Source organism: Pocillopora verrucosa, chromosome 1 (assembly GCF_036669915.1).
Source record: "Pocillopora verrucosa isolate sample1 chromosome 1, ASM3666991v2, whole genome shotgun sequence".
Lineage (NCBI taxonomy): Eukaryota > Metazoa > Cnidaria > Anthozoa > Scleractinia > Pocilloporidae > Pocillopora > Pocillopora verrucosa.
Genome location: NC_089312.1, coordinates 18,867,486 through 18,895,156, shown reverse-complemented (window position 1 = coordinate 18,895,156; position 27,671 = coordinate 18,867,486). Strand labels below are relative to the sequence as shown.

Sequence of the window (27,671 nt, the reverse complement as noted above, 5' to 3'; positions counted from 1 at the left end):
GATCTTATTTCTCCCACTAAAACTTTAATGACTGAAAAACAACAACAACAAGGGCAGCACTTTATATTTTGTCTATACAAAAATACCTTTATTTTCAAGCAGCCAAAAGCTGTGCGCATATGCTGCGTTTGTAGAATAAAGCTGAAAATATACAAACCAATAAAGAGAAAGCTCCCAGTTGCTCTATTTACACCAAACAACTCAATAATACAAAACTGAAGACTGCGAAGCTACGAAGACTGCGAAGAGGAGAGCAAAACGCTTCTCCTTCTTATGCAACAAAGTATTTGATGAGGTACCGGCAAGAAGACTTTAGCCACCACAGTAATTAATAAAAGTAGTTCGATCATAACGTTGGCTCTTCCAGTGTCAAAAGTTTTTATCAGGAAATGTATATACAATAGTTAAGTAGTTCTTTAGCCGGTTACCTCCTCATCACTTTGGCAAGAAGTTTTTTTGACTATAAGTCTCGTTGCATCTGCTGTGTGACTCGAAATGCGACCGTGTGCGTTGCGTGACGACTCAGGTAACGGCTGCGCAAGAAACTGTACTAAAATTTGTAAAGTATATTATAATTAGCTTGGTGCGGTGCGATATTGTTCACTCGAAAACCTATTATCTGTACTTATTACATAACAACTGTGAAAGAGATGTTTCCTAAAATAATAGGCGCTAAAAACACTTAGTAAAGCAGTGTGGAAATCCAACCATCACAAAAGAAAAAACCGACCACAGGTGATCAGTTTGAGTAAGACAGTCATGAAAGGCGCTACGTCATGTTTGAATTTTCCTTTTGCATTCTAAAAAAAAATTGTCTAAAGACGATTGGCAGTGCATAGCTGAAAAGCTGCGATTCACATCGGAGGTGCCAACATCGTAAGACAAGAATATTTTGCTAGGTATACAAAATCTTTATATTCTAGAGAAGACAAAAAAAAAACAAAAAAAAAAGGAAAACGACAGAAAATCAAGAGTATACGTAAGTTTACGAATAAAAAAGGTAACTCGGATAAAATTGAAAAACATTTGGAGAGCACCTCTGACTGGACGTAACACCTTGGTGGTTTACACTCTTCAACTCCAAGAACTGACTAGCATGTAATTTCTCCTTACAACTTCAATAAATTATCTAAAGAACCAGGTGATGAGAAAAGACAAAAGAATCCGCTTGCGGATTTCATCCTGATGAAATATAAATTTCTCTTAACTAATTAGCAAGAAAATGTTTAGCGACTGGAAAGGAGAATCACTAATCATGTCTTTGGAGTTGCAGAGCTAAGGAATAACTCTCAGTGTGAAAAAAAAATTGACTGTCAACTGGTTCTTTTAAGCTAAGGAAGAATATCTACAAGTTCGGCGAGAAATCTTCTTCCGGGAAACGAAAGTCATTCTTTGCTACACTGAACTACAATAACGGAAGAATGGAGTTACAACAGAAACAAAATGAAAATACAACCATTGTTTTGGAGTAAGTCCATCCTCCTATCTATATACTGCTTTAACTTCAAATCTGGAACGCTGAGATTATTGATAAAGCGTACTTTTCATACTCTGAGATAACATAATATATTCTGGACACACTCTGAATAAATTGACTTAGAACCAGATATTCGCGTGCTTTTTATGAATAAAATACTAGTCGAACTTGGATTAATGCAAATGTGTGATGAATACAAATTTTAAATAACTAATGTTCGTTTGGCAGTCAAGTAGTCTACCTGCCAGCAAGCCCGCGTACTTTGGTACCAGCGTTTTTCCGCCGCGTAACAGTATGAAGCCTTGAGCTGGGCGGGCTGGCGAGAGGCGGGTCTGGAAAGTCCTGCTACGCTCATATTCTGCGTTTAATAATACCATATGCTAGAGATGAAAGTAAACTATGTTTTTCCGCTTAAAATCTAAGAGTTATTACTAGAAGGGAGAGCGTATAACACTTAGCAACTATTTTAAACTTTGACGGAATATATATGAAAAGGTTAAAACTTACTTATAACTTATTTGTCAGATTAGCGATACTTGCAAGCTTAACTATACAAAGATAGTAAAACTTAACATTAAAGATTCAGTGTATTCCATCCGATGAATTCTGTGTTTTGTCGGTGCTTTCTTGTTCGTGATATTTAAGGGAATGAAGAGCGTCCTTCACTGCATGGAAGATGATGTTCTTAACCTTGAGTGGAAAAGAGAAGAAACTACTTACGATGGACAGACTGACTGATCGCATGAATGACCGACTGACTGTCTGACTGAGCGGCTGACAAACTAACAGACAGACAGACAGACAGACAGACAGACAGACTGACTGACTGACTGGCTGGCTGACTGTCTGTCTGTCTGTCTGGATGACTGACTACCTGACCGAACAGACTAACTGACTGGCTTACTGTTTGACTGACTGACTGACTGACTTACTAACTGTCTGTCTGGATGACGGTTTTTTTGGATGACGTGCTGAATGAATAACTATCTAACTGACTGACTTGCTGACTAATGGACTGACAGACGGACTGAATGACAGACCCAAGTAAAAGAATTTACCTGTAGCTTGTCCTCGTGGTTTGTGTGTTTGTCTGACAGGTGACGAAACTCTTGAGTCATCCGGAAACAGTGATCAATACGCTAGGATGTAAACACAAACAGCACGATTAAAATAACGCCTAACCGTGTAAAATCAGCCAACAAGGACATTTCAACACACTTTGTAGTTTCCTTCGTAGCATGCCTTAAAATCAAATCAGGATCCCCCCTTCCCTCCCCCCCTCTCCTCTCACCTTCCCCCACCCGCCTTGAAAAACAACAGGAACACATAACAAACAAATAATAGTCCTACCTCTGGAGAAACAAAGTCCTCAGCCACCTTAACGCAGCTATAGAGATTTCGAACCTAAAATGAAAAGTAATTAATTTAACAGCTGAAATAATGTATTTTGAAGTAAGAAAATGACGCTTTTTGAATTTCGTGTTTTATTACGATTGTAAACTTATGTTAAGCTATTGGTTATAAGACATAAATCATAACTCTGCGAGAATCAAAGAATTAGAGTAACTTTCGATAGGGAGTCATCAATCAAAACCCCAAAACCCAAGTTATCATGATAGCCGATTAGTACAAAAAGGAATATCACATGGGGCCTGTCAAAACGCCAAACAAGTACACGTACTCACAAGGGTGACCATGCCGCCCTTGGTTTCAGCTTATTACCTGATTTGCTAGGATCGCGGCGCGAGTTTTTTAGACCAATCCCATAGCATAGTATAACATAACCAATGGAATCCCACACTGCTTCCGATTGACAGGTACCTCAATAATTTTTCTTAAAGTGCGCGAAACTAAATCGCATCTACATGTTGTCCCATAGTTAAATGATCCTAAGTAGAGGTACTGTGAAAGATTAAATTCTAGCATTTTGATCATAAATTAAGCAAGATAACCATGGCCAGCACTCAGCCCCAACTCGTACACTGCTTCGAGAGAAACTCGCTCCGATACAACTTACTGATAAAGTACCTGATGAGGGGCTCCAGCTGGAATGAACACAGAATCACCGAGGCACTGACAGATCGCCCAGCCTTCCACTCCATATTCCCCTTTCAGTCTCTGTCTGATTTCATGATCCAGGTAAAAACACTGCAAAAACAACAAAAGTAGTTTAGTTCTCTCTTGAAAACAACATTCCCCAAAAAGTTATCCTTCTTTCCTGCTGACTTACCCTGCTTTCTACTGAGTAATCTAAGTCTTCCAATTAGTAAGGCGTCGTAAAAGACTTGAACGTTTGACAGAAAATCAAGGAGTACAGAAAAGCTAAATTTCTAACTGAATAAGGATTTAAATGAAAAAGAAGAACTCGGTCTTCGCGTTTCATCCAGTTGACGTAACAAACAAATAAACAAGTAAAAGGACAGAGTAACAACAGAAACCTGATCGTGTATGGGGTCGTGATGAGCGGAATATTTCATCTTCCGTTCTTTGGCCACCTGAATTAAAACAAAATAAATATCATATGCGTGAGAAACAGTTCTTAACGTTCATAAGGTTCTTCTAACTTGAAAACGTTTTACTGACAGAACATAAGCAAAAATAGAGTTAAACTATGGGATCTAGATAAACGGATCACTACAAACGATGAGACACGGCGTAACAGAACATACAACAGTTCCGTTTTTTCTTTTTTTGGCCGCAGCATGTCGTACTTTTCGAGGACAAGAACGAGACACTCACCGCGCGGAGACAATCCCTGATCTTATCCGCATCTTCTGCTGCATAGATGTGCCACAGAGCCCCCTGAAAAAAGCAAAGCATTTAGATACATACCACGGATTAACAGACCAACCAGACTTGTCCATTCAAAATGACAAGTTTGTTATCAATCAGAACTGCCTGCCAACCTCTATGAATTCTTCGACTTCATCAATATTCCGATGGAATTCTGATAAAAATTAGACGAAACGCTCTAAAGCTCCAAGTCATTTTGACTGCTCTGATCGTTCAGCTTCTTCTTATGTTACCAGTTCCTAGATCAGAACCCGGGAGAGCCTTTGCAAAAGATCTAAGAAGTTGAAACTTATGCTTACAATTCTGGCTGTTTCATTCCGGACTCGTGTCCTCTGAGACTCGTCACACGCTTCGTCCACTGCTCTGATGGCATCTGACAAAAGGAACGGAGGATATTGAAATATTAGGGCTAAAAGCATAATAGAAAATCATAAAAATTTGTGACCATCTTTCTCTTGTTCAATACGACCTCCTCCCATTTTTCGATTAGGAACCTGTCGTCTCCATAGCACACAGCCAACACAGTCGGCATGAGAGCGCGAAGTGCACTCCTCACTGTATTGCGTATAATGAAGATGACCATACACGAATACGCTCCATTTAATTAAAGTTAAACTATCGCCATAAGTGTGTAATTGAAATTCACCTAAACATTTTGTCGCAATTTATCTTCTATATCAATAACTTGTGCGGTAAAATTTGAAATTACGGTTATTAGTAGAAACTTAAGTCTCCAGGATAACTGACGACAAGTCTCACGACAGAGATAATATCAACTTGCCTCTGACACCTTCAATGTATAAAACCCTTGTTTGAAAAGAGATTCCTTCACATCTATACTATATAAACGCAACAATATTTTTTTTAACAATCTACCTTGTCTTTCCTTATCACCGGCGCCTTCATCTTTCGGCACTCCAACGTACACCTGCAAAACGATAAAGGCGTTATTACGCTGGCATTACATCGGCAACTAACGCTATACTGTCTCTAGTTTCTGGTGTGTGATAAGTGAGGTCATTGCACATGACCAGTCCACTATGCATGTATCAGCAAACAGCCATCGCATCGGCTAAATTCGCCCATATTATCAATGGTCCTTTTGGTTAACAGTGCCGAAACGCGAGGAACAAGCTTGCTATGATCGGAAACATTGCCCAGTTGGCAAATTGGCTGCATTAAGCGAAGTGCGACTCGAAAAGAGCGTCCTAAAGAAGTTCATCGGCGAGGAATCAGGCGATAAATGTGTGCAGGTGATAGGACACTACACCGTCATTGTTCTTATAAAAGGAGGAAAAAACAAAGTACCAAAGAACACTTATCTCTACGCAATGCTACTAACCATGATATTAACAGCATCTGACATATCCAGATGAAGGTTCGTTGTTCCTTCCTTAGGACATGCTGCGGAACCTGAAAAAAACACAGTCCAACTGAGACACAGTCATTGATAATGAAGCAAGTTACCAATGGTAGTAGTAGAGTAGCACACAGCCTTTAAGAACCATTCGCCAAATCGATTTAACAGTAAAGGAAACGTTATTTGATTGATAAGAGGCTGAATATACAATAAACAAATCTGATGGGAGGAAGGAGCTACGTCTCAATATTAGCTTGGTATTTTTCGCTCTACATATATCTTGTTTGGCTCGATGACCAGCCGCTGTTCGAGAAATGAGCCACGCTCTTTCGAGGAAAACGAGGACAGTACTCGAGAGAGGCGAAGAACGAACCTAATCTATCGTCAAATTAAAAAAAAAATAAAATAGAGAGATACAAAATGACGACAAGTGATAATAACATTCACGACAATGAAACCTTACCATACGCGTTGTACATTTTTGGCCCTAAATCTGGCTTGACAAAGAAGTCTGGTAACCTTCAGTAAATTGGGGGAAAAAAAAAAAAAAGAAAACGCTAAATTATCTTTTCGTTTCACGAACATGCACTATCAGAGCCACAAGCCCGTTGTATAGTGAGATAAGAGAGTAAGGAATAGACCTGGTTGAGAAAGGGACACGTTTTTCTTTAACAATACCCACTGTCCACAAACAAAAATGCCAGGTTCTGATCATGGAACTCGTCAAACACGAAATTTGCTGCTGTAGATAGTACTCAATAAGTACACTTGTCGAGGAAATTGCAAAGGGTTTCAGACATTCTCCACCGACAAGCTCGCTCTCCTCGACAAGTGTCGTTCACAAGTGTTCGAAGGTGAAAACTGTAATGGAGCCTAATGGCTTATCTGGCCGGAGCTAATACCGGTTTCCATAGCATGAAGCAGCTAAGAGTATTACTACTACTACCCCCTGGATGGGATGCCAGTCCATGGCAAGATTACCCACCAAGCATTTTATCGGGCTACCCTGACAGTTCGCGGGTCTAATTTATACTACTGGGATCAAGGGCGTAGTTAGGGGGGCTGGGTTGTCCTTGCTCTCCCCCCCCTTCCCATCCCCTTTGTGAGCTTTTTTTGACACATTTAGTAAAATACGGCATGGAGGTCGAGATAACAGTCTGGTTAGTACCCTCTGTTCGACACTGTGTGACCCCCCCCCCCCTTCCTTTAAAAATCCCTCTCCTGAGAGGCACTGTGAAAGTAAGCTGTTCTCAGGTAATGGATGTAACTTTGCTGGTATAGATGCAGCCTAATTCGCTGCGAGTCTAAACCTTCCTCACTTCAAACAAACAACAATGATCACCCATTGCAAAGTAACGGTTCACGTGAAATCGAAGAGGACTGATGTACATAACAACTGAATACCTCGAGACTAAATTTCGTGAGCCATCTCTCCTTGTGTATTCTGGTAAAGGGACATTGTTCATCAGATCTTCAAACCTTTTAAATAACGAGAACAACAACAAGAAAAAAAAACCATCAATTTTAACTAACTTATTCTACGGGAGAAATGTATTTCGGGACAAAAATACGTCTAACCACAAACTGCGACTTCGAGCAACAAAAAAGGATTACCGGGTGGGCAGCTTTTCACTAAAGTCGTCTTTCGGTGGCCAGTCCTGTAATCAAACGAGCATGGATAAGAAGTATGCTAGAATCAAGGTATTCATGCGCGGAGATGGAGTAAGAGCCCTCCTTACTGGACCTCGCACCAAATAGGATTTCTTCGCTAACCAACAGTGAATCCCACTACGACATGAACATTTGCGTAACCCTTTACACCCTAACATCAATATACATATTCTCCATACTGTTCTTAATACATTTCCCAAGGCGCTTACAAGGAGAATTTTCCAAGAGCCTCTTTAGTAAGTGATCATTTCGTTTATTCTCATGACCTTATTGTGTGATCAAGGGGTGATGGTGTAAGGAGAAATTAGATGCGAGCCACTTTTAGGGGTCAAAGGCTTAACAACACGCTTAAAAAATACGCTGTCAAGCAGTAAGGCCAAAAGATACAGTTTCAATGGGCAATGTTGTGATGTGTCACGTAAAAGAGATTTCACAGAAAAGGAGAAAAAACATAAATAGCTAGGAGATAAGATACCTTGAGTTTTAACAGCATTGGTTCGCCATTGCTATCCAAAGGACGATCTAGTTGGACAGAGTTTAAACGATGGTTAATTCCAAAAACAACAAATAAATTGCAAAAACGGCATTTACACAAAAACAAAAAAAAAACACAACAGTAATATAATAATAATGATAATAATAATACATCGTATGTATCACAAACAGAAGAAATACTGTAGAGTATTTATACACCTTTTATGCTCTCAAATCCCTGCCAAAAATCACCAACTTTAAAGCGCTCGACCACCACTCCATTCCTGCAGTTCACTACATCAGAAATTTCAGAACCTGTAAAGAAAAGACCGCTTATTGCACATAACTCCGCGAACCACACACAAGAACTTTAAGTGAACTCCTTTAGTCAATAGCTGTAAAAATGTCAGGCTACAGTTAAGCAGAGAGGGTTGCGTTGCAGTCTTGACCAACTCTAAATCTAGGTATTTAGTTCATTTATCTGGTGGTAATAGCACGCATCGGTCGGAAAACGTTCGAAGATTCAGTGCACTTTGAGGTTTTCACTGACAGAAACAAGGCTTACCATAGCTATACAATCCAATGTCAGATTTACAGACACGATCCCAATTCTGGAAGGTAGGCTGTGCCTCAAACAGGGTCGTTAAAATATTGTAGCCGACCTTTCCCTATGCTCTTTCGTTACCAAGGTGATGTGCTGTTCTTTAGTTAAGTATTCTCTACCTAATTCCGCTCTATTGCTCATCAATGCCTCCCACCTCTCTGTATTCAGGCCAGAGGACTTAACATCTCTTTTACACGCATCTTTATCGCGAAGCTATCTTACAAGGTTGTGCAAAATGTGTTGCGTGACAGATACTTCATTGTATCTTTCTAAGTGTCACGTAACTTACCAAACTCCTCGCCAAATGCTTTTGGAGACCAAATATCCAGGTTCAAGTATTTGTCCACTTGGCTGACCAGAACAGGCTAGTAACAAATAACAACGTCACGGTCATTCCAGGGTCAAACGAGGTTTGGATTTTGCAACATCAGCGTAATTTACCACTAAGAAATTAGTAAATTGACTGAAATATTTATTACCTTCTTTTCGTTTCTAACTTGCAGACAGTACTCAGCGTTTCCATTGAAACGCTCATAATATCATGAACAAGCAAACAGCAAGAAGCTCATCAAAGCTCATTGAAACGCTCATAATATCATGAACAAGCAAACACCAAAGCCATAGCTTACACACAAACACGTCAACGCGAAAACACACATGAAAACTAACCTTCCGCATGAACACGATCGAACACCCTACTCATTAATGATTTTTGAGGTTACTCAATAACGGGAGGACAAAGAGAACGCAATAAATATCCCAACTGTTACTGGCCAAACAAGAATGTTTACCTCGCCCTTTTTCCACCGAGCCTCAAAAGCTTTCAAGTTTCCTGGATGTCTGGGATCGTGGAGTCTCAACAAACGGCCATCGCACAACCAAGAATGGGGTACAGCCTCGGGTGAGTCCAGGACTGGGGCGACCGCGTGGCTTCGTACCTCTTCAGAATATTCGGCACTTGTCGATTCACAAGTTGTGGCGACTGGGCCGGGAACTGACATAAGAACATGGTAAGAATCAAATATGAAGAAAAATACGAGAGGAAATAGACGTCTAGAGCGAGGGACTTGTCTAGTCTTTGCCCAACGACGTGCGTTCACCCGTAACATGTAACTCCCAGAAGAGATTAACATGGAAAGTCCCGTCACATTTTCAGTACATTGTCTATTAAACTGGTGAGGAGTATGTAGCAACCCTCATTACTTGGAGTTAGTCAAGGTTGTTGCTACGAAGCCAAATTCTATCTACTAATTTACACCGAAGTACATGGCAGTTGTGGAGAGAATTACTAGTGAGAGCGAAACATTACACAGTGTTGAATGCATGTCTGCTCGGGCCCGTTTCTCAGAAAACCAGTAACTTAGGGGACTTGAAGTCTTATTTTCTAGTTTACATCTACAGAACAGCAGCTTGGGTTTTAGTTGTTTGAATCTCAAAACCATCAATATCTCGATCTTTAAGGAAAGTACTCCAGACGAAAATCCGCTTTCCGGGACCATTAACTACCGGGGCCTTCGGGGAACGGGCTCAAGGTGTGACATTGTTTGGTTTCCTTAATTTTTTTCCTCATTTTTTCTACAATGGCGCTACTTTAGATTTCTTTACATCAAAATAATTACCATCTGTAGTCCTGATGTCATCCCGTTTGTTCAGTGGGTTGAAGTTTGTTGTATCCATTTCCGTCTTACTCTCAGCGTTCAAACGGAAGGTGTTATCCATCGAGAAATCCTCTCCATTTCTCTCACAGGCCAAAGCAAGAAGATCCAGACCAGAAAAACTGCCGCCGTTACCACCCAATGAAAAATTGAACATCCCTGCTGCGGGTTTTACATCTTTGACAGGTGAGTCGCAAGGAGACACTTCCCTCGATGAGCTGTAATCCATTAACAAACTTAAACCAGATGAGACTTTCTTGGCCTTCTGCGGCTTGGCTTCGACTAGACCAAACCCAGCCTTCTTGTAAAAGTGATTTCTTCGCTTTTCTTCGGTAAGCCACTCCTGCTCTTGGTCAGCCGGCGAGTCAATGCCCAAACTTTCATCGCAGATCAGGTTGACGTCATCCTCAAAACTGGACTCGCTATCTCCTGCACCCGCTGTTTGGCTCGAAGAAATGGACAAAGGTTCCGTTTTCACAATGGTGTCGCTTGTTTCTTTGCAAGCATCAACGCCATTTTCTTCAACCTGGGTCAACTCCTCATTGGAGAGTCCAGTTTCCGTAGCATCATCATTGTCCTCGTCATCGTCATCGATCTCCTCACATGGGCATGTTTTGCTAATCTTCCATACTTCTCTGGCTCTGTGCAGTTCGTCTCCAAGGTCAGATAAGACTGTAAGGTCAATAGACGGTGAACTATTTAATTTCATTCTTAATACGAGAAAAGTTTTAGGCCTACGTCGTACCCTTAAGCTAAAAAATGGTTCCGCAACACGCTCTCTTTCCATTTGGTTGCTTTTGTTTCTTTAGAAAAGTTGAACTTTCTTTTCCACGCAAATATGTTACTGTCATTTTAAATGCATGCATGCGTCACTAGATTATAGACTTAAATTGTTTTAGTTTGATGCGTTCTACCCTAGCAGAGACTAACTAGACGACTTAAGTACTAATCGCACAGTAAATGTACTGAATTCACCTGTTTTAGGAATAATCTGCGCCACAGATAAGAACTTTGGCTGGTGACAAATTCCCGGACAGCACATAACCCACTTGAATTCAAACACTCGCTTCCCAGCAAGGCCTGTAAACAGGAGAGTTAGAGCAGTTAGAAAAACAGATTACGCTCTTACGAAGCAAAAATATTCAAGACTATCATCACTAGCTTGATTGAATAGCCAAGCAAAGAATACAGTGTAATTTAGTATTATCAACTTAGTTGATAATATGAATTGGCCACCGTTAAGAGTTTCAAAGCTTACGTTTCGAACGTTAGCCCTTCGTCGTTCGCTCTGACGAAAGGCTACTCTAATTTGATTTTAACAATTTTTTCCAACCACTTCTACATCCTGTTAGGTTTACAGCTTGACTTGAGCGGCGTAGTATTACAAAACTTACCAGACTGCCTCTCTCGTTCCTGAACACGAAGCTTGTAGCAATCCAGGCACACACCGAACCCACACCTGTGGCACACCCAGTGTACGTTGAAAATAGTTGTCGCACACACATCACACATTTCCCTTACACCTTGAACAGCTCGTTTGTATGCCACAGTCACTGATGAGGAAAGAGAGTAGACAATTTTATTTCTATCTGCACCAATCACACACTGGCGCTGGCTCGAGAAAAGCAATTAAAAAGCTATGAAAGAAAAAAGCTTTCTACGAAAGCTACTATGAAAAACAAAACAAAACAAAGCAAAACGGAAATTGCCCAAAAACGCATAAAAAACTCTTGCCTTACCTTGTTTACCATCTGTTTCCACACAAGTAATCGCCTTTTTTTCTTCCTGCATCACGGAGCAAAATTGATCTCCGATATTATATAAGATGTAAAGAGAAGTCTTCTTGTCGAGCCTGTCGACTGTAAGAAAACAGATCAAAATGTTCTCAGTGCAACAAAAAATTACGTTCGAGAACGGGCTGAATCAGAAAAGAAACATCTAACAACAAACATCATGATTTTTGAAAAAGCTGTAAGATCGAGACTCAAGGTTGTTAAAATAGCTCCGTAACATTTGGGTTTCTACCATCCGCAACCCATGTCCATCTTATGCAGTCTCACTCCTTTATAATCTTTACTTACTTGTAGGGTTTATCTATCCCGACATACTGAGTCTTATAATGTTATGAAGCATCAGAAGGACCCAAAATACTTACTGCGATGTTTCAACTCGGGTAAGAAAGTGTGTGAAGAACTGCATACAAACCTTTGTCCTGTGCTACCCAAGGTAAAAAGTCTTCTGCAGCGGCATCTTCGGGCAGCTGGAAACCAGCCGATAAGATGGTGCCATTTTTCTTCTTTCTCAACCTTTACCAACGGAAAAAAAATTACTTAAAACTAGGGAAAGATGTCTAAGCACTATAACGAGGTTTGCTTCGCCGCGCATCTAACAAACTGCCAGATTCGAAAGTTTTTGACTCTAGCAGTGGAAACCAAGGAGCAACATTCCTATCAGAAAATTTTTTACTCTTCATTGTTCATGTACGCGAAATCCGAAGGTCTGGGGTTCGATTCCTCGCGGTAGTGTCATATTTTTTCTTTGTCCAACGCTCGTGGTGAGACGGATTGAACATGGAAGTACATTAAGTAATAACATGTACTCACCTTCTGAACGAGTTAAATCTACAGCAATCCAATCCATTCCTCTGACTGGGGTGCTCTCTGCAATCTCTACACTTAGGCAGGTCAGGTAAACTGGCACAAATTCGGTCCTAAAACGGCAGACGAGAAAGCAAGTCTTTTAAGAACCAGCTGCCAAACAAAAAAACTCCAAAGACGAGGCTTCAAAGCAGTGTTAAGTATGCTTTGAGTTGAAACAATGGTTTCATAACTGACTAACATCTGTAGGCTCTTAAGTGATGCATTTCATTTCCGCAAACAGCACTAACCATTTATTCTCTCGTACATGTATAACCTGAATGGGCTCTTGCTTCTTTAAATAAACCTTAAAAGATAATCAAGCGTTCTTCCTCCAACAGTTTTCTCTAAATAGCTTGTTTTAATTATCGTTTCTTCGATCTGGCCTCTTAATGACAAATTCTCACTTAAAATTAGGCTTCTATAGAATCTCATTTCAACTCTGATCGCTTTTTTAATGGTAGCAGCATAAAATAAAATATATTTCTTCCCCTCCCTTCCTCTCCCCCTCGCCCTTTGGTTATCATTCCCCTGTAGGCCGGATTACATTCCATAATCCGCATATCATCTTTGTAATCCTGGTACGCACACGATGAAAAGTTAACGCAAACATCTCCACATACCTGCAAAAAGTATTGTTCTGAGCTCGGTGAAGTCGAATCGCCTGCAAAAGTATTAAGAAATGTTCAGTTCAGTTCATTCTTCGGTTTTCTTCAATGTACCAACTGAGGTAGTTGATACACCTTTGAAGCTTAGTCCCCAGGAAATGCGCCAGCGCGCAAAAGAGAGATTTTGTGAGGAAGAAGTGTAAGCTGCGTCGACGTTACGTTTCAGTATGAGTTTTCCACTAATTGGCAAAAGAAGTCGTGAAGAGGTAAGGAAGCTTTAACATATTTTCAAATTCACAATTAAACCGGGAACACTCTCTATTTTTCGGGAAAAGTAAAAACAAATTTTCCGGGCTAACTTTCCAGATTTGAAGCAAAATTGTATGGTGTTTTTAAGGAGAACTTGCCCTAAAAGATATAACTTCACAAGTCGGCAATGCGGTATAATTAATTACAACCTAACATAAACAAAGTTCTGCTTTAATTTGGCTCAATTATTAGAAGTAAAAGCGTTTTCTTTTTGGTAGCATCAAAACTCACTTTCATCTACGATTTTCTTAACTTCCTTTTTTCTCGGTCGTCCTCGTCCCCTCGGTGGCGCAGCTTCCTTTCCAGAACTGACGGTTACTCCTTTCCCTTTTTCCTTCTCTTTCTCTTTTACAGGTGTTACCGGTCTTTCTTCAGTTTTAACTGCTTTCACGAGATAACAGGATGACAAGGAAATGTTACTTTATATGCTATGATAGGTAGAATGCTCTGATCAAGGACTAACGCTCGAAACGTCAGCCTTAAATACTCTTTACATTATTAAAAACTCGATCATTGGATAATGCAATTCAAGAGTTTTCATTGGCTTAGCCATAATGAGTTATGAGCCATTATACCATGCACGCGCATGAAGATCAGATAACCCGATAGTGTTTTCGTACATTGTAACATTACGTTTGTTCTTACAAAATAAAGTTGGGAGGATTTATCCATATTTTGCGGCGTTTTTAATAAAACAATCATTCCACTCGCGCTTGCTGAATATGAGATGATTATCGCCAACGAGGACCGTATCATCTCATATCCAACGTGCGCTCGTGGCATACTTGTTTATCATCCACTCATTTCATGAAACCAAAGTATCGGGTGATAACCTTCACCGACGCATCACGCGAGTTTCTTAACCCTGTAACCCCTAAGAGTGACCAGCATCCAATTTCTCCTCACAGTATCACCCCTGAATCAATCATTAAGGTCATAAGAACTTAGCAAATGATCACCAACTCAAGAAGCTCATGACTGTTTAAGAAATTCTCTTTGTCAGCACATAAGGAAATATATAGAGAAAAGTATGGAGAATGTGCATTCTGATGTTGGGGTTTAAAGGGCTAAGAAACTCTTAAGAAACTCACCCTCGCACCCCCTTTTTTTATGTGAAAGGTAAACCACTTAGTTATTGTGTGTAGAAAAATGTTCTGCTCATATGTGGCAGGAGTGTTTTATTCGGTTTCCTCCCATGCACCTTTCATATTTTCATATCCCAATGAAATAGAAAGAAAATCATCCAGCAGACCAGCATGTCATGTTCATATTTCACTCTCTAGTCCGTTCCCATTGCAAATCTCCCATTCTTGCATACTTACTTCTGTCACAATTTGTGTTTTCTTCTAGTTATATTATCAATACTTGTTTATCAAGTGTATCTTACACTGAAAGCGTATGATATAATTTTGAAACGGTAACGAATATCTGAAAGAACGACGCAATCTTCTTACCTATAGTATTAGTCTCAGAGGTTGCCAACAAACTCTCATTGTCTTGTTCTTCTGTATGATAGAGAACACATTTTTTTCAGCTAGGTAAACAAATTTCACTGGTATTGTTTGACTGTGATTCTCGTTAACAATACAAATCACCTTGAATTAGTTTTGAAGCTGCTATTACACGTATCTTTCAGTTGGGAACCTTAACAGCTGCGCAGCTGACTCTATGCAAGAGATCTGCTCGACTACTCCCTTCTATTCGACATAAGTCAATCGCGCGAGTAGGAAAACAAAGTCACCAAAAAAAGAAAAGATTGCGCCTCATTCACAGAGTTTCACGCGTCGCGTTAACACCAACTTTTGTTTTCACTTTTTTTTCCAACTCGCAAAAGCAGGGACTGTTCGTAGTTTAGAGATCTACATGAAGTTGTGATATCACTTAGACTAATAAAATAATGCTTGGACAGCACTCTTTATAAGTACAAAGGGTTATAATTTCTGACCCCTGTATCGCAAGTGCGTGACTATTCAAAAGAGCCGACCAATGTTTGTTTTAGATTTACGAATTCAATGCCGAACAAATGATGACTGAAATTGGAAAGCAATTAATTAGCTTTGTAAATATCAATTCACAGTACTCACCATCCGCTTTATAAATAAGAGCAATTTCTTCGTCTAGTACTGAATCCACCACTGTTTCAAGACTGTCTGCAGTATCTGGTTCTTTAACACAAACAGAGGGTAAACCAACACCTCTTTGCTGTCTCTCTTTATTCCTCTCCTCTCTTGATTTTAACTCTTTTTTCTTGCTCGTGATCTCCCTGATTCTCTCTTTACTTCTGCTGTTTTGTCTTTCAGAGTTCACCTTAACAGCCCCAAATTGGTCGCCCGGCGCATCTTTCGCAGTCGGGCTATGATTTATCGATATTTCATTAACAACTTGATCAGCAACAAAACTTACAGAATCCACACGATTTTTATCTTCCTCCCTTGTAATGTTATCTTTGAGTTGCAGTTTTACATCAGTCTTATCTCGAGCGTCATCAACGTCAGAGGACATGATTTCCTCCCGCCTTGATTTCTTCGTTAGCACGTTGTTTGCATCAGCTGAGTTTTTCCTCGAAGCTTTAGTCCTTTCTGACGAAGAAACACTGAGTTGGGGTTGACTTTGTACAGTTTTTTCCTCCAGATGCGAATTTGCAAACTTTTTGTTTAATCTTTTGGCAAGTTCTACTTTGCTGTTGTTAGGAATGATATCTTTCAAGCGGTCAGTCTCAGGTGATTCCTTGTTGCCCATCGTCAAAGCTTTTTTCGCAATTGAATTGTCCTCTACAAAGTTATCTTCCGTGCCCAATTTCCGTTTATTAGGAGTGACTTTTCTTAAATACGTTTTAAGTCCTTCGCCACTAAATAACTCCCCATTATGGTCAGCCGAATTTGAAGATGACATCGAGAGAAAACTTTTCGTGAACAAAGGCGCCACTTCTGAACTCAAGGAGGGTTTCTGTTTTGCAACAGAGGTATCGATCTCCTTGCTCTCAACATCCATTCGCTCCGAGTCCTTCCTGTCCTTAACGTTCACGGAAGGCGTACCTAAATCAGTAGCGCTATTACAGCTGGAACTCAACGATTGTACATTTGAAGAGTCTTTACTTGGACTCTTTGTAGATCCCTTCTTTGAAATCTTTACTGTTGTCCCTTGAATCATCTCTTTCTTATCGTTAGTGGAACTGACTTTAGGGACAATGGGGTCGTTTCTCCCTTGTGCCACCATCTTTCCTCCCTCTAAAGTTACAATGTTCGGATTTTTAGATGTTGTGTCATTAACAAACATTTCCCCTGAACCCCTCCCACCTAAGACCGTTGATGATTCTTTTTTGAAATCCTTCCGAGCGCCAGTGAAACTTTCTATAGACTCAGTTACATTGCCGCTTAGTCTGACTGTCTGAGGCACATCATGAGTTGCCTCATCTGGGATCCATGGTGCAGCATCCTCATAGAAGACTCCTTTTCGTGTATCAGCTGGCTGTTCATTTGGTTTACTCTTACCACTATTTCTCTCTTTTTCTGATGCAGATGTTTCCCCTTCTGTCTTTAAAGCTGTTTTATCGCCCTCTTTGATAGTGACCGCCATATCACTTCTTTCTTTTCCGTGATTGTTGTCCACCTCACCAAAACTTGAATTTTTATGAAAATTTTTATTATTGAGGACCTCTTCCCTTTTTTCGAGAGATAATTTATTTGAAGACGAATTTGGGCCATCCCCGACTGTTAATGATGATGAAATGACATTCGTGGAATCTCCTTCAGACGAGAAAGAAACTGAAGGAGAACGTTTTATCATCTCGCTGTCTCTTTGAGCCAGACTATCATCCTTGGATTCTGTTGACCTCCTTCGCCGTTTACCCCTCTTTTCTTCAACTTTCGATTTCTTTGTCTAAACGAAAACATTTCCACTGTCACTCTTATGAGTTAACTCAACCCTTTAACCCCCCAGAAGTGATTAACATGTAACTTCTCCCACACGTTATCCAGCAAACAGGTAATGAGAACACCCCAACTTATCAGGTAGAAGTTGTTTCCTTGATCTACCACCAAATTCTCGTGACTAATTTACAAGGAAATGTGTAGCAGCTAAGGGGGGAGAATTGACAAGTAGATCTTGGGAATGAAACGGTTAAGAAATCGGACAGAAATAACTAAGGGAAGAATGAGATTCACTTACCTTCTTTAACTATAGATATATTAGAGTATCTCGAAAAACCAAAGTATCTCAAAATGATATGCTATTTGTCTTACATCCCAGTTTATATCTTAATTTTTTCGGTTGAAAGAAAAAAAAGGGAAAACAATCCAATACAAAATATTTTCAAACCTTTGTTGACGATTCTTTTCTGTTATTCTCCACAGCCTTCAAGTGATGTTGCAACAATTTCTCGAGAAGAGACTGCCCATCTCCAGTTGTTGTAGTAGATGTCAACTCTATCTCCTCCACATTTTTGCTTTCAGTAAGCTTCGGACTCTCGGAAGAGGATACCCCTGCACTTGGTTCATTTTCAGATTTATCTTCACTGATGCCTTTTGGAGAAGAAGCTTTTTCTTTTACGCTGGGTAAATGGTGTACGGTGAATGTCGATGAACTTGGTGATGGCGAGAGAGTTGATGGCGAGGCATTTCGTGAAGGCGAGGAACTGCTGCACGATGCCTCCGGCTTAGGTTCCTGCTTGGGTTCCTGCTTAGTTTCAACAACTTGAGTGGAGGATGGGGATTTCGGTAATTGGAAAAATTTCTGTAAATGTTCCTGTTGTTTTCAAAGAAAACCTTACATCAGTTTTATTCTCAGAATGCAAAACAAGCTTCTACTTGAAAATATCATGATTTTTCCTTCTTGTCTTCAAAGGTTTGGGAACTCTCCATCTCTATATTCAGTTGCCATAGAGGCCATCTAAAGTTACTCTTCTTTTTAACCCTTCACACCCTAACTCTAGTATTCATAATCTCCACACTGTTCGCCTTATATTTCCTATAGTACTGACAAGGAGAATTTGTTTGACAATCAGGAGCTTCTTAAATTGGTCATCATTTCCTTTACTCTCATGACCTTCATATTTGATTCAGGGTTGATACCGTAAGGAGAAATTAGAAGTCAATCAATATAAGGAGTTAAAGGGTTAATAATTGCCCAAAGATCAAAGGAGAAAGCTTAAAAAAAAGAAGGAAAATAGTCTTTGAAAGTAAAACTCTCGGCAACATTTCTCTCTACACTATGGAGGGTAAAATTCAGCTCATAATTTCCTGAGGGGGGCATATCACTAAATAATTGTGACTTCAAATGACCTGATATTGCTGATGACATTGCTGTAGTTTCTGCTTCTGTTGTTCGCACTCTGGCGTCTCCCTCTGTGCATGTGTTAGTCTTTTCTGCTCTTGTTGTTGCTGTAGCAGTAAAGAGTAAAGCTGTTCTATTTCCTTGGCTGTCATACTCTTCTGTTGTAAACATGTGAAAAGTGTGTGCAGCTGCTTTGGCTCAAGCCTAGGTGTGAGTTCCTGCAACCACTGTTTCTGTTGTTGCTGTGCTTCTCGCAGTCGCTGCTGTATCCTTTCCGGAAGAGAGTGAATGTCACCCTCAACAGAATGAAAGTTAGACAACTGCTCCTCTTGAGTGACAGCTGCTAACTGCTGAAAGATCTGTGCACATTGAAATTGATAAAGGAGCTGGTTGTAGTGTTCTGCTAGAATATGCTGTTGTTCTGCAGTGAGTGGCATCTGCTGGATGAGCTCTTGTTGCTGTACCATCAGTTGAAGTTGATAACAGTGCATCTGATACTGTTGTAGCAGACTTTGGTAGTGCTGATGCCGCAACTTGGTGAGATACTCCTGCTGCTCTTGTGCTGGCATTTGCTGCTGCTGTTGGCATTGCAATGCATATAGCTGATTGGGTGAGATGTTAAGTCCCATGGTATGTGGGTAGAGAGGATGAGGACCTTGTGATCTTGAATGTGCTGCATGACCTGGAGAACACATGCCCATGTGGGATATTCCAGCCATAGGACTTGCCATGCTTGCCACAGATGATAAATCAGGAGAAGAACAGAATGGATGGGCTCTAAAGGGACTACCCATAGCACTCATGCTAGCATTGGAGGCAGGTGAAGAATTATAAGATAACACTGATGGTGGTGATGTTTTTGGTGACATTTGTTGTTTAAGAGGTGATTTCTTTGGAAAACTTGATGGAGGTGATCCAACAGAACTTGAGGAACTAGAGTTCTTTGCAGGAGAAATAGTTGCATCTGGTGGTGAAGTCTTGTTGCTGAGTTGGTTATGTGAGTGAGGTGCTGTTAGATGGTTTGACATCAGGGGAGTGGCCACTGAAGATGTGAAAGATGACTGAGGTGTTTGTGATGCTGGTTTAAGAGTATCGTTGGATGGAACTGGGCTGTTTGAGTTTGACCTTGTAATTTTGCAAGCAGAAGGTGTCCTATTTCTTAGAAAGAGGGAGAAAAAGACAAAAATGAAAATGTGTACTGTTTTTTCAATTTTTACTGCAAATATATTGAACTACTGTTAGCAAAAGCAAAATAAGTGAATTGTACACAATCCATATTTGGTAAATCACGTCAATTTGTATATTGATAATATGAAAAATGTGAAACCCGTTGAATTGAGGATGTTTCTGAAATTACAACCAAAAACAGAGAGAATCGATGTGTGGCAGACAGGGAGAATAGTTGAAAAAATTAAGATCAAACAAATGTCTGAAAAGAGAGAAGGAGGGGGTAGCCCTATTTTCTCCTGAGGATTGGAAGGAACAACAATGATTACGGTGATAAAAAATTACATGTCAGGTACAGTCATGTGTGCAGCAATAGAACTTTACATAAATACCACTTCAGCACTGAAACTTTATATAAATACCACTGCGACAATAGAACTATATATAAATACTGCTGTGGCAATAGAACTGTATATAAATAGTGCACCTTGTTTCAGTGGACTTTCTCCTCTCTTTGCCATGCCTTATCCCATGTGAGTTAGAGGATGAACATGCAGTGTTCAATCTAGCACTTGTGGAAGCTAAAGCTGATTGGTAAACTGGTGTCGTGATATTTGCCAGGTTGTTTGTGTTATTGTCTTGTGATAATCCAGAATACAACTGCCATGTCTACACACCAAGGGAAGCAAGAAAAATGAGGGTAAGCATTTCATGAAAAAAAAAAAAACATGTATTTGGGTATGTTCACTGGAGAGGAATGAACCAGTCACATGTTTTGTTAGAAATCCAGAAAATTTCCTACCGATGGTGATGAAGAAAGAGAACCAGATGTTGAGTGTGTTGTCAAAGGAGCAGTGATAACAACTTGTGAGTGGCGGTGTTGTCTCATTGGCAAAACTCGCACTACGTTTAGCTCCCCTCGCAACAAACTATCTAGTTCTGCCTCTGCAAATAAGAACCAAAAGCACATTTGTCATACACAATTATAGATCAAAGCCAATACTCCATGACCAACTTGATATGTAAAGTTCTCAAATCTCACACAGAAAGATGTCATTCAGTGTTCTCCTAAGGTTTTTTTGTAGCCAGTCATTTTTTTTAGTGCTTTTTTCGTTTGAGACTCCCAATACAAGGACTTAACAAGATATGAATAAGCAAATTAAAAGAGGAAAAAATTGGTAGTACCTTCACTAGCAGTGACCTTTGCCATGCACAATTAACTTACATGTACTTACCATTTGCCAGAAGAATAACTTGGACAAGTGTTGGATCAACTCTGTGAGTCTGCAATACTGTGTCATCCATTACACTTAACTCCTGAAAAGTATAGTTAAAAAGTTGGTGGTAATTTCTGATAATTTTATAATATGGTTACTCTAAAGTTGAGCTTATTCTCCTTAAATCCTTTAAACCCTAAGAGTGACTAGCATCAAATTTCTCCCTACTATGTCACCCCTGAATCACATGTTAGGGTCATGAGAATGAAGGAAACGATCACCAACAAAAGAAGCTTTTGATTGGTATACAAATTGTCCTTGTCAGCACCTTAGGAAATGTATTAAGAGCAGTATGGAGAATGTACATACTGATTTTAGGTGTAAATGGTTAATATCTCCCCCATCTATAGGCTTATTGTGACCACATTTAACACAAAACAATCCTTAAAATGTGAATGAACTGTGAAATTAAAAAAATAACATTACAGTAGTAATAAAAATTTGGAATGTGTCATCCACTCTCTCCCTGTCTTGTAAAGGTTTGAATCTTTTCTAAAAGAGTTTGTTTCCAGAGCAATTATATTTTCCATAATTCTATGAATTTCTTCTGAAAAAAGATTAACTAAGATATTGCGTGCAGGCCTGTTTGGAAATTTGTGATAAACTGCAATATAATAACATTACAATGGGTGATTTGAGAAACATATGGCATTATATGAAACAATTCCTAGCATGTGTACTATAGTGCAATTGCACAAATTTCATTTACATATCACCTACCCTGGAAACAATGTCATGTGCTGTTATTACAGCTGAAAACCACTGCCGGCAGCTTTGCCTACATTTCAAAAAATAATAATGTAATCATAATTCAAACATCTTCCTAGATCCTTAAAATCTGACAGAGGCTGCTGCCATTTTGAAACAACTCAGTAACCTGGCCACAAATACAAAAGTGTCAAATCAAATCCTACACTTTTTAATGCTGTAGATAAAATTGCATGATTTCAGGAGTTAACTTTCTTTTTATTGGTATAATGTAATGACAGAGTTCTGATAGTCTGTTAGTCTTACACTTCATTGTCAGTTTAGGTGGATGTCTCTTCTGGAATATGGTTACCTGAGACATGAAATGATCCTTAACAAAGGCCCCAATGAGTAAAAACAATGGATCTATGTGTCCAGACAACTATGAGGAAACTCACCTGTAAACTTTGACTCTAAAACCAGTTAAGGTGAAGGGACCTTAAAACAAAAAATTTTATTAATGTTGAAGTTAAATTTTAATCCCAAGCAAAACATTTTCTACCAACATTTTTTTGTACATTCTCCAGCCAAACCTTTTTGGTTGTGCAAGGTAAGATATTTCATTATAACAAAAGAAGAAAACAAAAAGTTTTTTGACTTAATAAAACATTGATCCACAACATCACTAGAGAGTTAATCTCAGGCATATTTTAAGGGGCTAAAACACTTATGTAAGGTACATTTATTGCTAACTTTCCCTCAAAAAATGTAACTCAGCCACAAGTACTATAAAAGTTACATGTACCAAACTTCAATGCAGAGGAAAATGAAAACATAGAAAACAAATGTGTAAAATGTGAAGCCATAGCAAAAAGGAAAGAGGGTTCTATAAATAACAAAATGCTGCAGTGTTTGCATTGTAAAAGAACTACCTTTCATAAGAATTGACTGAGACTTCTGCAAGAGCTGCCATCCTTGCAGTTCACGTACTACAGCCACATTATTTCTTAGGACTGGATGGAGGGCATCATCATCCTACAAGAGGTCAACATAAACAAACTAAATTTTGTATGCATGCTATTTTATAATGGAAAACAACCATTGCTCTTTTCTTTTCCACTATATTGGTCTTAATGCCTTATTCACATCGAAAATTGCTTAGAATTTTCAACAAAGGGGGCTGATCAAAGTCCATAAAAGTACTGACAAAATTGTCACCCTTATGGAAAAGGTTGACAAAGTTTACCCATGACAAAGAAATTTCTTGGAACTACATGCTATTTTAAAAATGAGTACTGATATGGTTGTGCTATAAGCAATCGTAATAACTGCTATTGAGCAATGGGGCTAAAAAACTTTATCAATCCAGAAAACATTACATATTTCACAACAAAGATTTGTTACACTTTAAGGCACTTTCTAACATTCAGTAATACCTGACCATATGGACGGAACTCATCACTCCGCAAGAATGCTCTACAAGAGAGAAGCAAAATTAAGGATTAGCTCAAATGCAAACACACAATGTAAAGCCAGTGACTTGCTTGATGATTTAATTTGCCAATTGCTATAATTTGATCCCCGGCATAAAATACCTATTTCTGACATGTCAGATGTCAGTGATTTTATACATGTATGCCTTTGGTAGAGATGGACAAAAATTGCATTCGTTGCCTGGGCACACTTGATTACTTTCCCTGATCATGGCAAACAGGGTATAAAATCACCAAGTGTGTTGCTCGCTTAACAGAAAACTCACCTCAAAAATATTGATTAACATACTACTTGTCTATGAATGTTTAAATTTCTTGAATATCTTGCGGCCATATCCTACACATAGCCTGTCTCTACTTAACACTATTTTCTAAAGGACACTTCATCCCTCCCTCAAAAAAAAAAAAAAATTCCATCCTTTTCCAAAAATGATATAGACATAGATAACAGCTGGAAGTTGGAAGAATACCAGATGTTCAACATAATTTTTCATGCTGATGAACAATTCAAAATTATTTTAAATTCTTGCTTTACATTTCAAATTCCCTGTTGTGTGCCACCTTATATATATACACATCTCTCCCTTGTAAAGTCTCTCATAGTCACATCTGCATAGAGGCATTTGGCAAAAAAAAGAAAATAATAATGAAAGTAGATTTATCATGATGCACCTTTCATGGTCCCCCACAAACTCCACTGGAACAGGCCGTTCTTCATCACTCAAACCATGTTTATCAACAAGGGGGACAAATGTCTGTAAAGAGAGAGTTGACATTAAAGCTTTAAGGCACAGAGTAATTAAAAAAATATATTTACATAACTAACCCCCATTAAAGTGGTACATGTAGGTAAGACTAAAAACAATTGATTTAGTCTGGTGTAGGTGTTAAATATGATCTCAAAGTTTTAAGACTTCTTTGACAATGGAAATGAAACTCATAGCACAACAGCCTTCTGAGTCTCCATGGTATAAAACAAGTTCATGCTATGGTTCAGTTTAGTCTACATTAAATGTTCATTTGCTGTTTCTTTAATATCATATAATGAAACATAAAAATAGTAGACTTAAGTATCCTTATCAGCTTCATTACCTGAACTCCTGCAGAGGAACAGATAAGGAGTGAATTTGACAGAACAGGCCAGTGAAAAGGGCAAGCCAATTTCCTCCACAACATGACAATAAATGGTATTTTGAATGCTTTTTTTTTTTAATAACAAAATATCCTTGTTGTCATTGTTTGGAATAAAAAATGATTTTTGAATAAGCACCACCTTTAAATACAGTTGAACCTGTATTAAGCAGTACCATCTTAAGCTCCCAAAATCAATGTTAGTTGTATTTTTGAGCAAGTTTTTGTGCATTAAATGGTCAATCAGAGCATAAATTGGGAGTCATCATTTTTTTCAAATATCCCTATTCTGTGGAACCTGTGTTAAGTGGTCACTCCACCATTCCCCATGGGCAACTGCTTAATACAGGTTCAACAATATGTACCACCTTTACCAAAATAAGCCCTATGCTTGGGTCACACAAGTTTATTAAATGCTACTGCACATGGTCCCACATTTTAAGCTACAAATGATCTGTATGTTACAATGATGGACTACTGAGATACCCCATCCAGTACAGTGATGAACGAGGAGCTACAAGGCTTTATAAATTCATCACAATGCTATGCATACACAGCAGAAGTTTGTTGATTATCTGCCCTAGGTATAAATTTTTAAAATCAACTGCTAAGATTCAATCAAAATAACAAAATTCTCCTACCAAAGCTGGCCAAAGGAGAGGTCTCTTTGGATTGGAGGGGTCTGGTCTCTGACTCCATACCATGCTCTTTTCCACCAAAAATAACCTCCAGCTTCCATCATGAATTTTAAGCCATTCCCTAGTTGTCCATTCTTCATCGTCATACTCAACTAAGACCTTCAATAGAGAAGTAAAACAAAACATTTAAATTGGTTTTCAGACTAACATGTGTAAGGCATATACTATAATCATGCTTGTAAATGATCCCATCTGGTCAATCAATTGAATTAACTTTCCATTAGTTTGCCACCTCAGTAATCCAACTGGGACTCTGGAAGATACTGTAAAAAGTTTGTAATCACATGCTGATGGCTATTGACTAATAAACTTTTCAAGTCTTCTCCCAAAATCCTAACCAATGACAGCATGCATTATATACAAATTTTTACTATAATCTAAATTAGTTGTGGGTTTAGCAGAACTTATGCAGATGGGCTCTGTACCAATCAAAACACGTCAAAAATCTCAGTCTTTTAGATATCTAGCACAGCTATTTTTTGAAAATCATAGAGCCCCAATGTCTTGGTGAGAAATTCTTACAGTGCTTATTTAACTAGGTAATTTTTTATTAGATCAGTCCAGTTGGAAAAGGAACTCTCTTTCAAAGTATTTTGTTTAAATAAACAAACATTGTAACTGGTCTCAAAACACACTGTGAATAAAGCTGATGAAGCACCCTTGAAGAAATTTTAAGTCTTCCTGAATAAATCATTAATAGTTTGGTGAGTTGAAAACAGTTACCTTCATCGTGCAGAGACAGACCTCTAAAGCAGCACAATAGCCAAAATACAATGAGTCAAAAAAATGTGTTCAGCGCTGAATAGAACTAGGAGAATTTAATTTCTTGTTGGTATAATTACATCCTTCATTAATTCCCCATTACCTAATCTCAATGTAATATAGGAGAGAAATCAAAATATTGTCCAAGTATTCATGTTTAATACCTGTCTTTTGTTGTTGATCTTATTACAAGCTGATGTTGGTGAAGGTTACAATAATGTCCCTTTCACTGCTTGAAATTTCTTCCAGTTTCCGACCCTTTACTTAATTTAAGTGGTGTATGGGTAATAATTAAACGAGGTCAACAGATCTGTGCACAACTATTGATACGATCGGTTGAACTTATATCTAAAGCCAACGAGTAAGGCATATAAATAGTTATTCGTTTACGGGCACAATACAAGAACAGTTGATGCTGAAGACACGCGATCAAAGACATCATTAGACGAATAGAACTACGAAGGAATTAAAATAAAATCCACATATTCCAATAAAATACACCAATTTCCTAATGTTAGTGAATTTAATGTACATTTCAACCCGCGATCACGCACGTTTAAGATAAGTCGTTACTTCACATTCAAGAACTGGTATTCATTTGGACACAAGATTTAATACATTTAAAAGAATTAAGTTATTTAACGTGATCTAGTCAGCAGAGAAATGTTACTCAACTCTTCACTGCAGGATAGATTCAGCGTTAAGAAATTTCATGCTCCGGTGGTTTTGACAAAGCCTGCATTTCCACGAAGTTTTTATATTCAGTTCATTGGAGAGTACTAACGAGTGAACAATTCAACACCAGTTGCATTTTAGCCGGTGTACCGTTTATTCAAAGTCTTAAATATGTACCTTTTGTCTACTAGCGGAAAATCAGCTAAGAATAAACCGGTTTGTTCTAGGAGATCGACTCTCATTTTCAAACAAATGCTTAGTATGTTCAATGAACAGTCGCAAGCAATGCCAACCAGCTACAACGTTGTCCACATCGACAGTGAAAACTGAAAAAAAAATTCCCTAACCTTTAGCTCTGGATGATTGAAATCCTTTTCGCTGCAAACCCTGATTACTCCAACTTTCCACTGATAGTCCAAAGGGTTTGCCACACGCCTTGATCGAGAGTTTGGGCGAAGAGTATTTTTCTCCCGGACACACAAAAAGCGCTTACCAACCAACTCTGCCTGACGGAAAGCGTACATAGTGTTTCGCGCTCTCCATCAAACACGCAACTCTCTCGAGGACCACAATAAACCCATCAATAGAAACAGAATCGATTGAAAACTTTATGGATTCTTGCTGAAGAAGAAGGCGTTTACACAAAACAAACCCCTTTCAAACACGCTAAGGGAGAAGTGTCTGAACGTTCAAACTGGCCATCACAAATGCATGACTCTGAGAGAGCTGCTCATTGGCGCGTGTGCGCTGAACTTGTATCTGCGGGCTCAGATTTGCGAAAGCTGAGGACAACTGGTCGCGAGCAAGGCCGTTGGTAATTCACTGAATGCTCTTACAAATGACAACATCGGAAGTAAAGGTTCTTTGAAAGGGGTGGTTATCATCCCCTGCATCCAGCTACCCCGATGAAAAAAAGAAATAGA

The 27,671-nt window shown here is 39.0% G+C and overlaps 1 protein-coding gene across 2 annotated transcripts; it reads right to left on the bottom strand.

The window, feature by feature from the left end:
* Window positions 1-76: 76 nt before the first annotated feature.
* LOC131788745 (probable JmjC domain-containing histone demethylation protein 2C) lies at window positions 77-27,443 on the bottom strand. 2 transcript variants are annotated; one of them, XM_059105830.2, is made up of 38 exons: window positions 27,096-27,443; window positions 25,255-25,410; window positions 24,155-24,237; window positions 23,426-23,465; window positions 22,922-23,024; window positions 22,448-22,487; window positions 22,023-22,080; window positions 21,261-21,342; window positions 20,828-20,970; window positions 20,513-20,694; window positions 18,867-20,016; window positions 17,905-18,330; window positions 15,672-17,466; window positions 15,042-15,092; window positions 13,819-13,971; window positions 13,294-13,334; window positions 12,638-12,744; window positions 12,240-12,340; window positions 11,774-11,893; window positions 11,429-11,587; window positions 11,010-11,114; window positions 9,999-10,706; window positions 9,171-9,373; window positions 8,669-8,744; window positions 7,995-8,090; window positions 7,777-7,823; window positions 7,245-7,288; window positions 7,035-7,109; window positions 6,094-6,149; window positions 5,613-5,683; window positions 5,147-5,198; window positions 4,570-4,643; window positions 4,217-4,279; window positions 3,916-3,972; window positions 3,506-3,625; window positions 2,828-2,881; window positions 2,536-2,616; window positions 77-2,167 (listed from the first exon to the last, which is right to left on the bottom strand). In XM_059105830.2, the coding sequence occupies exons 1-38, from the start codon at window positions 27,270-27,272 to the stop codon at window positions 2,060-2,062; spliced, it is 7,257 nt and encodes a 2,418-aa protein (XP_058961813.2). In that variant the 5' UTR covers window positions 27,273-27,443; the 3' UTR covers window positions 77-2,059. The 2 variants fall into 2 exon arrangements, with proteins under 2 accessions (XP_058961813.2, XP_058961814.2); XM_059105831.2 differs by having other exon boundaries at window positions 13,819-13,968.
* Between the last annotated feature and the right edge of the window lie 228 nt (window positions 27,444-27,671).